Below are 13052 nucleotides of genomic sequence, written 5' to 3' on the forward strand. Positions count from 1 at the left end.
AATCTGCTTACCTGAAAACAGAGAACTTTATACTGGATATAAATCACACCTTAGATTCTAATTTCTATTGGCTAATGCCAGCGGAACCAGAGGGGCTGCTTGAACATTGTAAAGTTGTGGTAACTAATTAAAGGAAAGATCAGCATGAATGTCCCTGGATCAGGATTGCCTGAGGCCCAGTCTAGTCAGGGATCAGGATGGTCACAAGGCATCATCTGGTGGTAAGCTGCATATTTTAAAAGTTGCAATTTTACGACATTGAGGGGGTCTGAGGTCTTTACTCTGTAATGAAAGATGATTAAAAAATGAAGCAAGCTGAATGTGTACCTGACAGGACTAACTCAACAAGAGCTTGATAAGCCCAATGCTGAGTGAGACCTGTCAGTGAGGCTTCTGGTGGCCTCCATAACATGGCAGCTATTAAAGCAAACTCCAGCCCAGCCCAGCCAAATCCCAGAGTGGAATATAGAGATGGATAAAAGCTGAGAGAAGAGACACAAATAAAGAGTGAGTAAGCTAGTGAGGAATGGTTACAGGAGCAAGAGATAGATAGATAAAGAGAGAGTGTGAGAGATGATGAAAGACAGTGATAGCTACAGAGACAGATATGCTCTCTCTTTAGTTGGGCACTTTTAAAACAATATAAATACTTTATTGTGCAGCAGAGGAATGGTCATAGTTCCCTCCAAGCACTGGCTGAGTCTTTCATTGTAACTGAACCTCTAGAATATCTGGGAGAGATATTTCTCAGAATCTGAAAACATAAACAGAATGAACAAAACATCTCCTGGTTCACAGCTTGTGTGAATAAAGTAAACATTTGTCAGTCCCCAGTGCAGCTCCCTTTCTGTTTTAAACCATTTCTCTGTCTAAGTAACTGAAGAGCCCATCACTGTGATGCTTATGGCCATCATCCAGGTACACACACATGCCTGCGCAGGTGCACACACACGCACACACACACACACATGCCTGCGCACATGTGCGCGCGCACACACACACACACACACACACACACACACACACGCCTGCACACACACTCCCACCCCCACACTTCTCTAACCTGGCCAGAGTACTCAAAGTGCTAAGGGCATTCTGCGACCATTACAATAATTATCACGGCATATTTATACCTGCAGAAGCAGTAGCCCCCACCCCCTGTGCACAGGTAGGGAGGGAGGGGGTTGGCTGGCTGTAGATGTATGAGGCTGATGCAGGTTGGAAAGATCACTTTCAGATGATTTATTTACCGTTTCCACACCAGCATGTGAGTGTGGATAAGTCAGGGCCACACACACTTTAGCCATTTCAAAGGGATGAATGACTACTTAATCTTTTGCATCAGTAGGCTCAGTAATTCTCTCTTTCAATTTTATCTCAAAGTTTGTTTTAACTTGGTGATATCATTTCTAATCAGCAATGAAGATAAAAGGGAACGTTTACCAATAACAAATGCTGAACGACCTGAGTGACCTTGAGGTGTAATACAAATACGCAGCTCCTGGGCTCCTCCCTCAACCCAGTTAAATTAAGATTATGATTTGGTTAAAGGCAAACATGTTGTCATTTTCACTGAAGCATTGGGCAACCTTCGAGAGAACCTTGATACAGTCGCTGTCATTGCAAACCCGGCCTCTAGATTTTTTTTGTGTCATACAGAAATCTAGCCTCATTGAAGAGGCCTGGTTGGGTTTGTAGCGAGTGAAATTTCAGAATGGTGCATTGGGAAAAGTTAGCACCACAAACCGATCCAGACTCTCCTCCTAGATGGTAACGTCCAAATTTAAGAGCAAGGCTTTGATCTAGTCCTTCACGAGCCTATAGATGTGATGTTGAGCTCCATGTTCACTGGTTGAGACTTCAAAGACATATGCAACACACAAGAGCAGTTCTTGTGTGTCTCTGTTGGTTACCACCTGGAAAAGATTGAAGAATGCCAGGATATTAATTCAAATAGAAACTGAACAGTGAGGTACAGACAGTGAGAACCACAGGATACTGAACTATGGAGTAAAACAGAGTGAGAAACAGACAGTGAACAAGTCAGCGATGGGGTGCACAGCACAGACAGCGAACAGGTCAGGCAGACAGCGAACAGGTCAGGCAGACAGTGAACAGATCAGGCAGACAGCGAACAGGTCAGGCAACACACATCTGTAAAAGCAGAATCAGAAGTGGAAAAAAAGGCTCTGTCAGACTCCAGGATTATAGGGTAGAATAGTGAAACATTGAGGTGATGGTGAATCTGTGGAAGATATTGGTTAACAGTTTTGAACTGTGTTCCATAAAGGCTAATGGAGTTTTAGAAAAGGTGGAGTGTAGATTCACTGGGGTCCTACAGATGATGGGAAGCTATGGCACCTAAAGGACCAGGGGCAATACAACTAGAGCAGGGAAGTTAATAGAATAGTTAAGCATTCAAAGTTTAGAAAGCAAACTGAAATGTTATTCCTACTGGTGAATGAAATCATACCAAGTGCAGATATATTTAGGACTAGTAATAAAAGGCATAAAAAGTTCAGATAAAGGACTATTAAAATTATGTAATATATTTTTACAAATGGCCATTGAAGCTAATTAATTCACAATGCTTAATAGAGTTGAATAAATATTGAAATAGAGAAAAAAAATTCAAGCTTATGGAGAAAAGCAGGTAACTGTAGATGACTCCAGTGAGAGACTGACAGTGGCAAACATACAATAATTAAATCAACTTCTTCTCTACTTAAACTTCAATAATTCTCAGCAACAATACCTGCAGAATGGTGAAATTCTCCAAGACACTATTCATCATGTACTTCTCCGGGAGTTGCTTTAATTTGTGGATAAAGTTTATCAGGTATTCACACATTGGAGATCGATGGATTCGGTACAGAAAGCGGCCATTCTCAAATCGGGCATATTCTGTCTGAGAGAGGAATATAAAGGCAGTTTTTGACAAGGACCTGGAAAATTGAAGAGGATGAGCTCTGAAGAGGTGGAAACAAATGGCCACTCACATCCCCAACAGACAACAGCAAGATTTTCTAGCTTAGAGGAAAACAAGGGGGAGAAAACAGAAAATACAAAACAGCAATAGACCAACAGGATAAAGTCAGTTAAAAATGTTGGGAAAACTTTCCTCCCCTAACCATATAACACGGAGAATGACATCTCTGGGAGGTAGGACTGAACTTACAATCAGATTTTCCTTCTACAGAGCTGCAGATATCAGGTCTACACCTGCACCCTGCGTTCCGCCCGGTGACACTGGTTACAGGCAGCTCCGACATGTGACCACATGGGGTAGTGTCCGGGTGTGTCCCAAAGGTAGATTAGTGGCCTGTCACAGAGCGTTCACCGGGTAGATTAGGGCCATAAACTGCACAAAAACCACACAAACGCCAGACACTAACACTGCTACCTGGAAACTACCAAACGAAGGAAATAAGAACTTACCTCAACTTTTTCTACGACCTGTTTTCCAAAAGAGCAGACCTTAGAGGAGCAGGTGATGGTCATATTCTCAGTGCTTTCATACTGGCTGGTGACTCCATAGAACATGCCTGCTTCATCTTGGATATTAATGCTGAGATCAGCCTACGAATAAAACATAATAGTAAAGTTTGGTCAGTTTGAAGTGCAAACTAAACACATTCCTCCTTCTCTGGTTTGATTCACTCTGGATGTTTTTCATTTGTTTGTTTCTCTCTGGCTGGAGTTCTCTGTGGTCACTGATTTACAAAACGGTTTCCCTGCCAATTTTCCCACACCTCATGCAAACTCAAATGCCTCTGTAAATGCCCAGTTTTTACAATGTTATTTTGACTGAAGTAAGCACACTGATATCAGCACACGTCTTCCTGATCATTTTTACTGACCCAGAATTTTACAAGGAAGAAAGTGTTAGATGGTCCTTTCTCAAACAGCTCCTTCAGTCCCCCTTTCTTCTCTGGAAACTTATCATAGATTTGGCGAATGTCGACTGATTCGAGTAGCGCCTCATTGTAGGATGGGCTGGACTGGCCGATGTGGACAAAGAGATGTTTATTGTACTGCAAAGGAAGATCAGAAATTGCAAGTGTTTGAACATGCCAAGTGATAAATTTCAGTTAGAAACTGGGACACAACTAGAGAGTAAACAGCTTTGTCCAGTTAATCATTCTAAACAAAGAGAGACTATGTGCTGCCCTAGGAACAGAATCTAGCAGATTACTCTCGGAATATCCCAAAATACCCAATCCAAGAGAAGAAATAAAAAACAGATAAATGATGGAAAAACTCAGCAGCATTGGCAAAGAGAAACACGGAGACAAGGGGTGGGATGTTACTCCAGTGGGGTTTTACGATTCTGCTGTAGAATGGCTCAAGGCATTTTACAGTCCCACCTCCACAGTGACAGGGCAGTAAAATCCCACTAAGGGGAGGGGTTTTCCAGCCCTGCTCACTACAGAAATCGTCACAGGTGAGATGGAAAATTTGATGGACCGATTAAAGGTTCACTTTGGGCAGGAATTTCAGGTCTTTTTGACTCAGGTGCCTACAACACAGGAGGCCATTCAGCCCATCATGTCCGTGCCGGTCAACAAAGATCTGACTGCACTAATCCCATTTTCCAGCACTTGGCCCATTGCCCTGGAAGCTATCACAGTGTATCTGCTCAGCCCCTCATTATCACAGTGTATCTGCTCAGCTCCTCATTATCACTGTGTATCTGCTCAGCCCCTCAATATCAGTGTATTTGCTCAATGCCTCATTATCACCGTGTATCTGCTCAACTCCTCATTATCACAGTGTATCTGCTCAACTCCTCAATATCACAGTGCATCTGCTCAGCCCCTCATTATCAGAGTGTATCTGCTCAACCCCTCATCATCACAGTGTATCTGCTCAACTCCTCATCATCACAGTGTATCTGCTCAACTCCTCATCATCACAGTGTATCTGCTCAGCTCCTCATCATCACAGTGTATCTGCTCAGCTCCTCATCATCACAGTGTATCTGCTCAGCTCCTCATTATCAGAGTGTATCTGCTCAACTCCTCATTATCACAGTATATCTGCTCAACTCCTCATTATCACAGTGTATCTGCTCAGCCCCTCAATATCACAATGTATCTGCTCAGCCCCTCATTATCAGAGTGTATCTGCTCAACTCCTCATTATCACAGTGTATCTGCTCAACTTCTCATTATCACTGTGTATCTGCTCAGCCCCTCAATATCACAATGTATCTGCTCAGCCCCTCATTATCACAGTGTATCTGTTCAGCCCCTCAATATCAGTGTATTTGCTCAATGCCTCATTATCACAGTGCATCTGCTCAGCCCCTCATTATCACAGTGTATCTGCTCAACACCTCATTATCACAGTGTATCTGCTCAACTCCTCATCATCACAGTGCATCTGCTCAGCCCCTCATCATCACAGTGTATCTGCTCAACTCCTCATTATCACAGTGTATCTGCTCAACTCCTCATTATCACAGTGTATCTGCTCAACTCCTCATTATCACAGTGTATCTGCTCAACTCCTCATTATCACAGTGTATCTGCTCAACTCCTCATTATCACAGTGTATCTGCTCAACTTCTCATTATCACAGTGTATCTGCTCAGCCCCTCAATATCACAATGTATCTGCTCAGCCCCTCATTATCACAGTGTATTTGCTCAACTCCTCATTATCACAGTGTATCTGCTCAACTTCTCATTATCACTGTGTATCTGCTCAGCCCCTCAATATCAGTGTATTTGCTCAATGCCTCATTATCACCGTGTATCTGCTCAACTCCTCATTATCAGAGTGTATCTGCTCAACTCCTCATTATCACAGTGTATCTGCTCAACTTCTCATTATCACTGTGTATCTGCTCAGCCCCTCAATATCACAATGTATCTGCTCAGCCCCTCATTATCACAGTGTATCTGTTCAGCCCCTCAATATCAGTGTATTTGCTCAATGCCTCATTATCACAGTGCATCTGCTCAGCCCCTCACTATCACAGTGTATCTGCTCAACACCTCATTATCACAGTGTATCTGCTCAACTCCTCATCATCACAGTGCATCTGCTCAGCCCCTCATCATCACAGTGTATCTGCTCAACTCCTCATTATCACAGTGTATCTGCTCAACTCCTCATTATCACAGTGTATCTGCTCAACTCCTCATTATCACAGTGTATCTGCTCAACTCCTCATTATCACAGTGTATCTGCTCAACTCCTCATTATCACAGTGTATCTGCTCAACTTCTCATTATCACAGTGTATCTGCTCAGCCCCTCAATATCACAATGTATCTGCTCAGCCCCTCATTATCACAGTGTATCTGCTCAACTCCTCATTATCACAGTGTATCTGCTCAACTTCTCATTATCACTGTGTATCTGCTCAGCCCCTCAATATCAGTGTATTTGCTCAATGCCTCATTATCACCGTGTATCTGCTCAACTCCTCATTATCACAGTGTATCTGCTCAACTCCTCATCATCACAGTGCATCTGCTCAGCCCCTCATTATGACAGTGTATCTGCTCAACTCCTCATTATCACAGTGTATCTGCTCAACTCCTCATTATCACAGTGTATCTGCTCAACTCCTCATTATCACAGTGTATCTGCTCAACTCCTCATCAGCACAGTGTATCTGCTCAACTCCTCATCATCACAGTGTATCTGCTCAGCCTCTCACTATCAGTGTATTTGCTCAATGCCTCATTATCACCGTGTATCTGCTCAGCCCCTCACAGTCATACTGTGTCTGCTCAGCCTCTCACTACCACGCAGTAGCTTTTCAGCTCCTCACAATCATACCGTATCCACCGAGATTAGACTGACTGGCCTGTAATTTCTTGGTCAAACCTTCCTCCCTTTTTTAATAATGGGACAACGTTAGCAGTCCTCCAGTCCCCTGGTACCTCACCTGTGGCCAGAGAGGATTTGAAAATTACTGCCAGGGCCCCTGATATCTTTTCCCGTGCTTCCCTCAACAGCCTGGGACACATCTCATCTGGGCCTGCGGATTTATCCACTTTTAAGGTTGCTAAACCCGCTAGTACCTCCTCTCTCTCCATGTTAATTTCCTCTAATATTTCACAGTCCTCCACCCTGATATCTATACCTGTGTTGTCCTTTTCCATTGTGAAGACCAATGCAAAGTATTCATTGAGGACTGTACCCACATCTTCCAGGTCCACACTCACATTATCTCTATGGTCCCTAATTGGCCCTACTCTTTCCCTAGTTATTCTCTTGCTCTTTATATATTTAAAAAAACCCTTTGAGTTTTCCTTTATTCTACCCACCAATACTTTCTCATGCACTCTCTTAGCTTTCCTAATTTCCTTTTTAAGTTGCCCCCTGCACTTTTTATACTCCTCTAGGGACTCTGCTGTAGTGAGCCCTCGGTATCTGCCTAAAGCTTCTCTTTTTTTCTTATTCCTAACCTTTATGTCCCTTGGAGTATAAAAGTAGGGAAGTCTTGTTACGACTGTGCCACATCTAGAGTCCTGTATGCAGTTTTGGTTACCTTTCTTAAGGAGGGATATATCTGCAGTGGATGAAGTTCAGAGAAGATTCACTAGGCTGATCCCTGGGATGAAGAGGATGTCTTATGAGGAAAGGTTGAGCAGGTTGGACTTATACTCATTGGAGTTTAGAAGAATGAGGTGTGACCTTACTGGAACATAAGATTCTGAAGGGGCTTAACAGGGTCGATGCTGGAGGATGTTCCTCCTGTGGGGGAATCTAGAACTAGGGGGGCACAGCTTCAGAATAAGATGGAGATGATGAGGAATTTCTTCTCTCAGAGGTTTGTTAATCTGTGGAATTTTCTTCCCCAGGGCGCAATGGAGGCTGGGTCATTAAATATATTCAAGGCTGATTCAGACAGATTTTTGATCAAAAAGGGAGTCAAATGTTCTTGGGAACAGGCCGGAAAGTGGAGTCCAGGTCGGATCAGATCGGCTATAATCTCATTGAATAGCAGAGCAGCTTGAGGGGCCGAAAAGCCTACTGCTGCTCCCATTTCTCATGATCTTATGTATGAAAAATGCACGACTGCACCTACCAAATATGGGTGTTGCCATAGTAACTGTTGGAATACTAATTCCACCGTTACTGCAAAACTCAATGACCCCAATTTTCTAAGCCGAAAGTCCAACCACAACTCCACTGGCCGATTGTACTTACGCTTTCTGGATCCCTTTGTTGTTCCATGAAAGCTGAGAATTCCACAAGCCTGATCTTTGGAGTTCCAATGCAGCGACCCTGCCAGGCTGGATGGGAACTGGCTGGCGAGAGGCCAATGGAAGCAGCATCATACCCTGGGTGGGAGAATTACAGCTTCAAATTTATTCATTCATGTCTCAGGTAGCTCTACCATCAGTGCCCAGTATTATACCCTCCTTCAGAAACTCATCTATTACATTTTGGTAGCCAGTCTTTGTTAGTCGCGATCTACCACCTCACCATGAACTTTTCAACAAAAGCAATTAGGATGATGTACCATGTTAGCTTATCTGAGCCAATGGCTGTATAGATCTGCCAATTTGCCTCAGGTCAATCAGCCAAACATGCAGGAAATGTTAATGCACAGCAGGAGCAGCACACAGTGCCAACAACAATCCACCATCGTCTATCAAGAACACTGCACAATGCCAACACCAAATTAAGACTGCTTACACCAAGCTAAGCTTTCTTACCCAAGACTGGAGCAAGGCCTACACTTGGCTGAACAGCAAATGATTGTTGGATGAAAGGTTTCACACTGCAAGGTAAAAATGTTCATTAAGAAAAAAACAATGACAACAACAGTGTCCCTCAACCCAGCATCTGCTTCCTGTGAAAATAACAAAAGTCAGTCACTCCGAACATCCATGGCCCTTATTCCCTGGACAACCACTCACCAGGAAACTGGAGTTTTACTGAAGTTCTTTGATGTAACTCCTGCAGCTAACACCCCTCCTACAGTCAGTCAGCAGGAGACACAAGGGCAGGACTCTCCTTTTGGAACCGGGTTCTGGTCAGTGCCCCCAACAAACACAACATCAATCAAAAACCAAGTGAAAAACTGACCAAATACAAGCTCATCCCACTGTGAGCCAGTGCTTTGAGCCTCAGCAGTTTGATGTTAAAACTGTGCAACCTATTTACTTAAAGAAAGTGCGCAAAGGGTTGAAAAAGCACTAGAGTAAGAAACGGTAGGAATTAGGTGGGGCCAGAGTAAGGTGGAATGCAATAAGGTCTAAATTAAGTTTACAGTGCATGTAGGTAAAAGTATGAAGCGTCGCATACAAGGTTGGCAAACTGCAAGTGCAACTATCCATTTAGGAATAAGGTGTTGTAGGGATAATGGAGACTTGGCTCAAAGAAGGGCAGAACTGGGTTCTAAATATTCCTGGATAAAAGATGTTCAGAAACGATAGGGGAGGGAAGAAAGGGGGAGGATGGCAGTATTGATTAAAGAGAATATTACAATGCTGGAGAGAGAGGGTTTCCTGGAGAGGTCAAGGGCAGAATCTATTAGGTTAGAGCTAAGAAACAATAGGAACTACCATTATACCACTGGGTGTATTCTATAAGTCTCCAACTACTGGGAAAGATATAGTGCAGCAAATTTTCAGGGAAATTAAAGAGAAGTGCAAAATGTTCACTGATAATATCGACTGCGATAGCAATACAGTAAAGGCAGGGGTGGTGGGCAAAGAGGGTTTCTGAAGTGTGTCCAGGAGAATTTTCTTAAACAGTATGTTTGTGACCCAACCAGTGGAGAGGAATTGCTCTAGTTCTGGGAATGAGGAAGGGAATCAAGTATCAGTAGGGAAACAATGATTATCGTATTAGAAGTTTAGGTTAGCTGTGGAGAAGGATAAGGAGCAATCTCAAGTAAAGATATTTCATTCAAGGTGAGCCAATTTCAGTGGGGTAAGAAGAGATCTGTCCGAGGTAAGTTGGAATCAAAGATCGGAGGCAGAACGCTAACCGATCAATGGGCCACCTTTAAAAAGGAAACGGCTCACGTGCAGCTGAGGAACATTTGAATGAGGGGGAAAAGGTAAAGCAAAAAAATCTGGAGCTCCCTGGATGATGAAGCAGATAGAGGGTAAGATGAAACAGAGAATGGGTGCGTATGACAGAGGCCAGGTAGATAATGCATGCGAGAACCAGATTGAATATAAAAAGTTCAGAGGGGAAGTAAAAATGAAACGTGAGAGGCAGAGAGACCGGGCAGAATTTTCAGGTCCCTCCCGCCAGCGGAATTTTCTGGTCCCGCCATTTTCTAGTCCCACCCCCGCTGTAACAGCATATAACATAAAATGGAATCCAAAGGTCTTCTATAGGCAGAGAAATAGTAAAAGGGTTGGGAAGGTGGGGTAGGGCTGACTGGTCACCCAAAAGGGGATCTGGATAGAGATAGGAAGCATTGCTGAGGTTCTGTATGAACACAAAAGGTCATTGACCCAAAAAGCTAACTCTTGTTTCTCTCCACAGATGCTGCCTGACCCACTGACTATTCTCAGCAGTTTCTGGTTTTATTTCAGATTTCCAGCATCCACAGTATTTTGTACTAAATGAAGACTTTGCACCTTTCTTGACCAAAGAAAAGTCATTGTGAAAGAGGAGGTAATTGAGATGCTGGATGGACTAAAAATTGATGAATTGGAGGTACTAAAAAGGCTGTACTAAAGTCATCAGGACCCATGGGATGCACTGAGAAAGCTGAAGGAAGTAAGTGTGGAAATCGCAGAGGCACTGCTCATAATCTTCCGATCCTCTTAGATATGGATGTAGTGCCGGAGGACCGGAGAATTGCAAATGTTACACCCTCGTTCAAAAAAAGGCTGTAAGGATAAACTGAGTAATTACCCATCAGTCAGTTTAAATTTAGTGGTGGGAAGGCTTTTTGAAAAGATCATTTTGGGTCAAAATTAACAGTCACTTGCACAAGTGTGGATTAACTAAGACCAGATTTATTCAAGGTGAATAACCATTTTATGATTCTACATTGTGTTTAGCTAACTTGAGTTTTGACAAGGTAACAGGGGGGTTCCAAAAGTCATTTGATAAAATGTCACCTCTTGGGTTTGCCAGTGGAGTTGGAATAAAAGGCAGCATGTGTACAAAGTTGGCTGGACAACAGGAAGCAGAGCGTGGTGATTTGAACACTTGGTTCTCAGGCAGGAGGGAGGGAGGTAGACAGTGGGGTTTCCCAGGGCCGGGTGCTAGAACACCTGCTTCTCATGATCTATATTGACGATGTGGATTTGGGTGCACAGGTGCACAATTTCAAAATTTGCAGGTCACAAAAATACTTGGAAGTATTGTAAACCATGGAGGAGGATAGTGAGAGACTGCAAGAGCACACAAACAGGCTGATGAAATGGCCAGACATGTGACAGATGAAATCCAACGGACGCAAGCGTGAGGTGATACATTTTGGGAGGAAAAAATGAGGAGAGGCAATATAAACTCAAGGATACAAATCTGTAGTGGGTATGAGAACGAAAGAGACATTCCGGTCGGCGAGCAGGTTGGGGGGGCAGGGGCCCAGTCGCCAACACATCACATGCCACGGGGATATGTCGGGTGAGAGTCCCAGTGCACCCGCCGAACTGTCAACGGCCTATTAAGACCATTAAAAAACAAATTAACTTGATTAACAGACCTGCCCATCCAGCCTTCGGAAAAAGCATCAAACCTCATCTACGGGCAGGATGGGGTTTCATGAGGGCTTTTAAATAAATGTTTAAATAAAAGTTAAGAACATGTCCCAACCCATGTGACAGTGTCACATGAGGGGGCATCAGGGAATTTTTTTTCCCCATTACCTTTCTGTCAACATTTGAATCGGAGCCGATCTCCCTGAGACAGCACTTAGCCTCAGGGAGATGAGAGCGCTCTGCTGCGCGCACGTGTGAAAGATCACATTCCCGGCTGAGGGAATCTCCCCCACACCCCCGCCCGCACAGGGAGTGTATAGCGTGTCCTGGCGGATGTCATGCTGGGCAGGCCTTAATTGGCCCGCCCACGGAAAATGGTGGCGCGCTCCTAATCGGGGGCGCCGATCGGAAGGACGGACACTGGTGCCAGCTCCCGCTCCCGCAATTACCCACCCCCCCACCCCAACGGGGGGAAAATATTCCCCATGGGATATATGTGCACAAATCATTGACGACGTGAGGGCAGGCTGAGGAAACGGTTAAAAAGGTATATGGGATCCTGGGCTTTACAAATAGGGTCACAAAAGCAAGGTAAATATGATAAACCTTAATAAAACACTGATTTAGCCTCAACTGGAGCATTGCATCTAGTTCTGGGCACTGCACTGCAGGAAGGATGTGAAGAATTTAGAGAGGGTGCAGAAAAGGATCACAAGAATGGCTCCACAGTTAAGGAACTTCAGTTACATGGATCGATTGGAGAAGCTGGGGATTGTTCTCGTGAGAGGAGAGAAGGTTGAGGGGAGATTTGATAGGGGTGTTCAAAATCATGAGGGGTCTGGACAGAGGAGACAGGGAGAAACCAATGGGAAACTGTTCCTTTGGTTGAAGTGTCAACAAGTGGAGGGGGCAGATTTAAGGTGGTTGGCAAAAGAACCAATGACGACATCAGGAAAAGCTTCCTCACTCAGTGAGTGGTTAGGATCTGGAATGCTGCCTGAGAGTGTTGTGGAGGCAGTTTCAATCGAGGCTTTCAAGGAGGAATTGAATAAGCATCTGAAGAGAGAACATTTTCAGGGCCACAGGGAAAGGACAGGGTAGTGAGACTGGCTGAGAGGCTCTTGTAGAGAGCTGGCACAGACATGACAAGCCAAATAACCTCCTCTGCACTGGAACCATTCAATCAAATCTGCAGATGGTGTAATTTGCTACAATAATAATCTGACTAGAGGTTGAGCCGTATAAGTTTCACCCTTGGTCTGGGCTGCACTCCGATGGTACAGAATTTGTGTTACTGCTTATGGACTTTGGTGCCTCTGGATTAGAGGAGGGAAACATCAGGCTGCTTCGAATCATCACTCAGTCAATCCTGCTAGAAAATACATACAGGGGTTTTGGTGAGGTCTAGATGC

General features: G+C 44.1%; 1 protein-coding gene across 2 annotated transcripts in view; it reads right to left on the reverse strand.

Annotated features, from left to right (window-relative positions):
* Positions 1 to 1221: 1221 nt before the first annotated feature.
* Positions 1222 to 13052, reverse strand: part of LOC121271770 (transcriptional enhancer factor TEF-1-like) — a 76279-nt gene continuing 64448 nt past the window's right edge. Inside the window, exons 8-13 of one of the 2 annotated variants that reach the window (XM_041178023.1) lie at positions 8683 to 8747; positions 8171 to 8304; positions 3861 to 4034; positions 3439 to 3579; positions 2756 to 2908; positions 1222 to 1916 (exon numbers count right to left, since the gene is read on the reverse strand). In XM_041178023.1, coding sequence (XP_041033957.1) covers positions 1803 to 1916; positions 2756 to 2908; positions 3439 to 3579; positions 3861 to 4034; positions 8171 to 8304; positions 8683 to 8747 — 781 coding nt within the window. In that variant the 3' untranslated portion in view covers positions 1222 to 1802. The remainder of the gene's footprint in view (positions 1917 to 2755; positions 2909 to 3438; positions 3580 to 3860; positions 4035 to 8170; positions 8305 to 8682; positions 8748 to 13052) is intronic. The other variant, XM_041178024.1, reaches the window with a different exon arrangement.

The sequence above is a fragment of the Carcharodon carcharias genome, chromosome 31 (assembly GCF_017639515.1).
Source record: "Carcharodon carcharias isolate sCarCar2 chromosome 31, sCarCar2.pri, whole genome shotgun sequence".
In the NCBI taxonomy this organism is placed as follows: Eukaryota; Metazoa; Chordata; class Chondrichthyes; order Lamniformes; family Lamnidae; genus Carcharodon; species Carcharodon carcharias.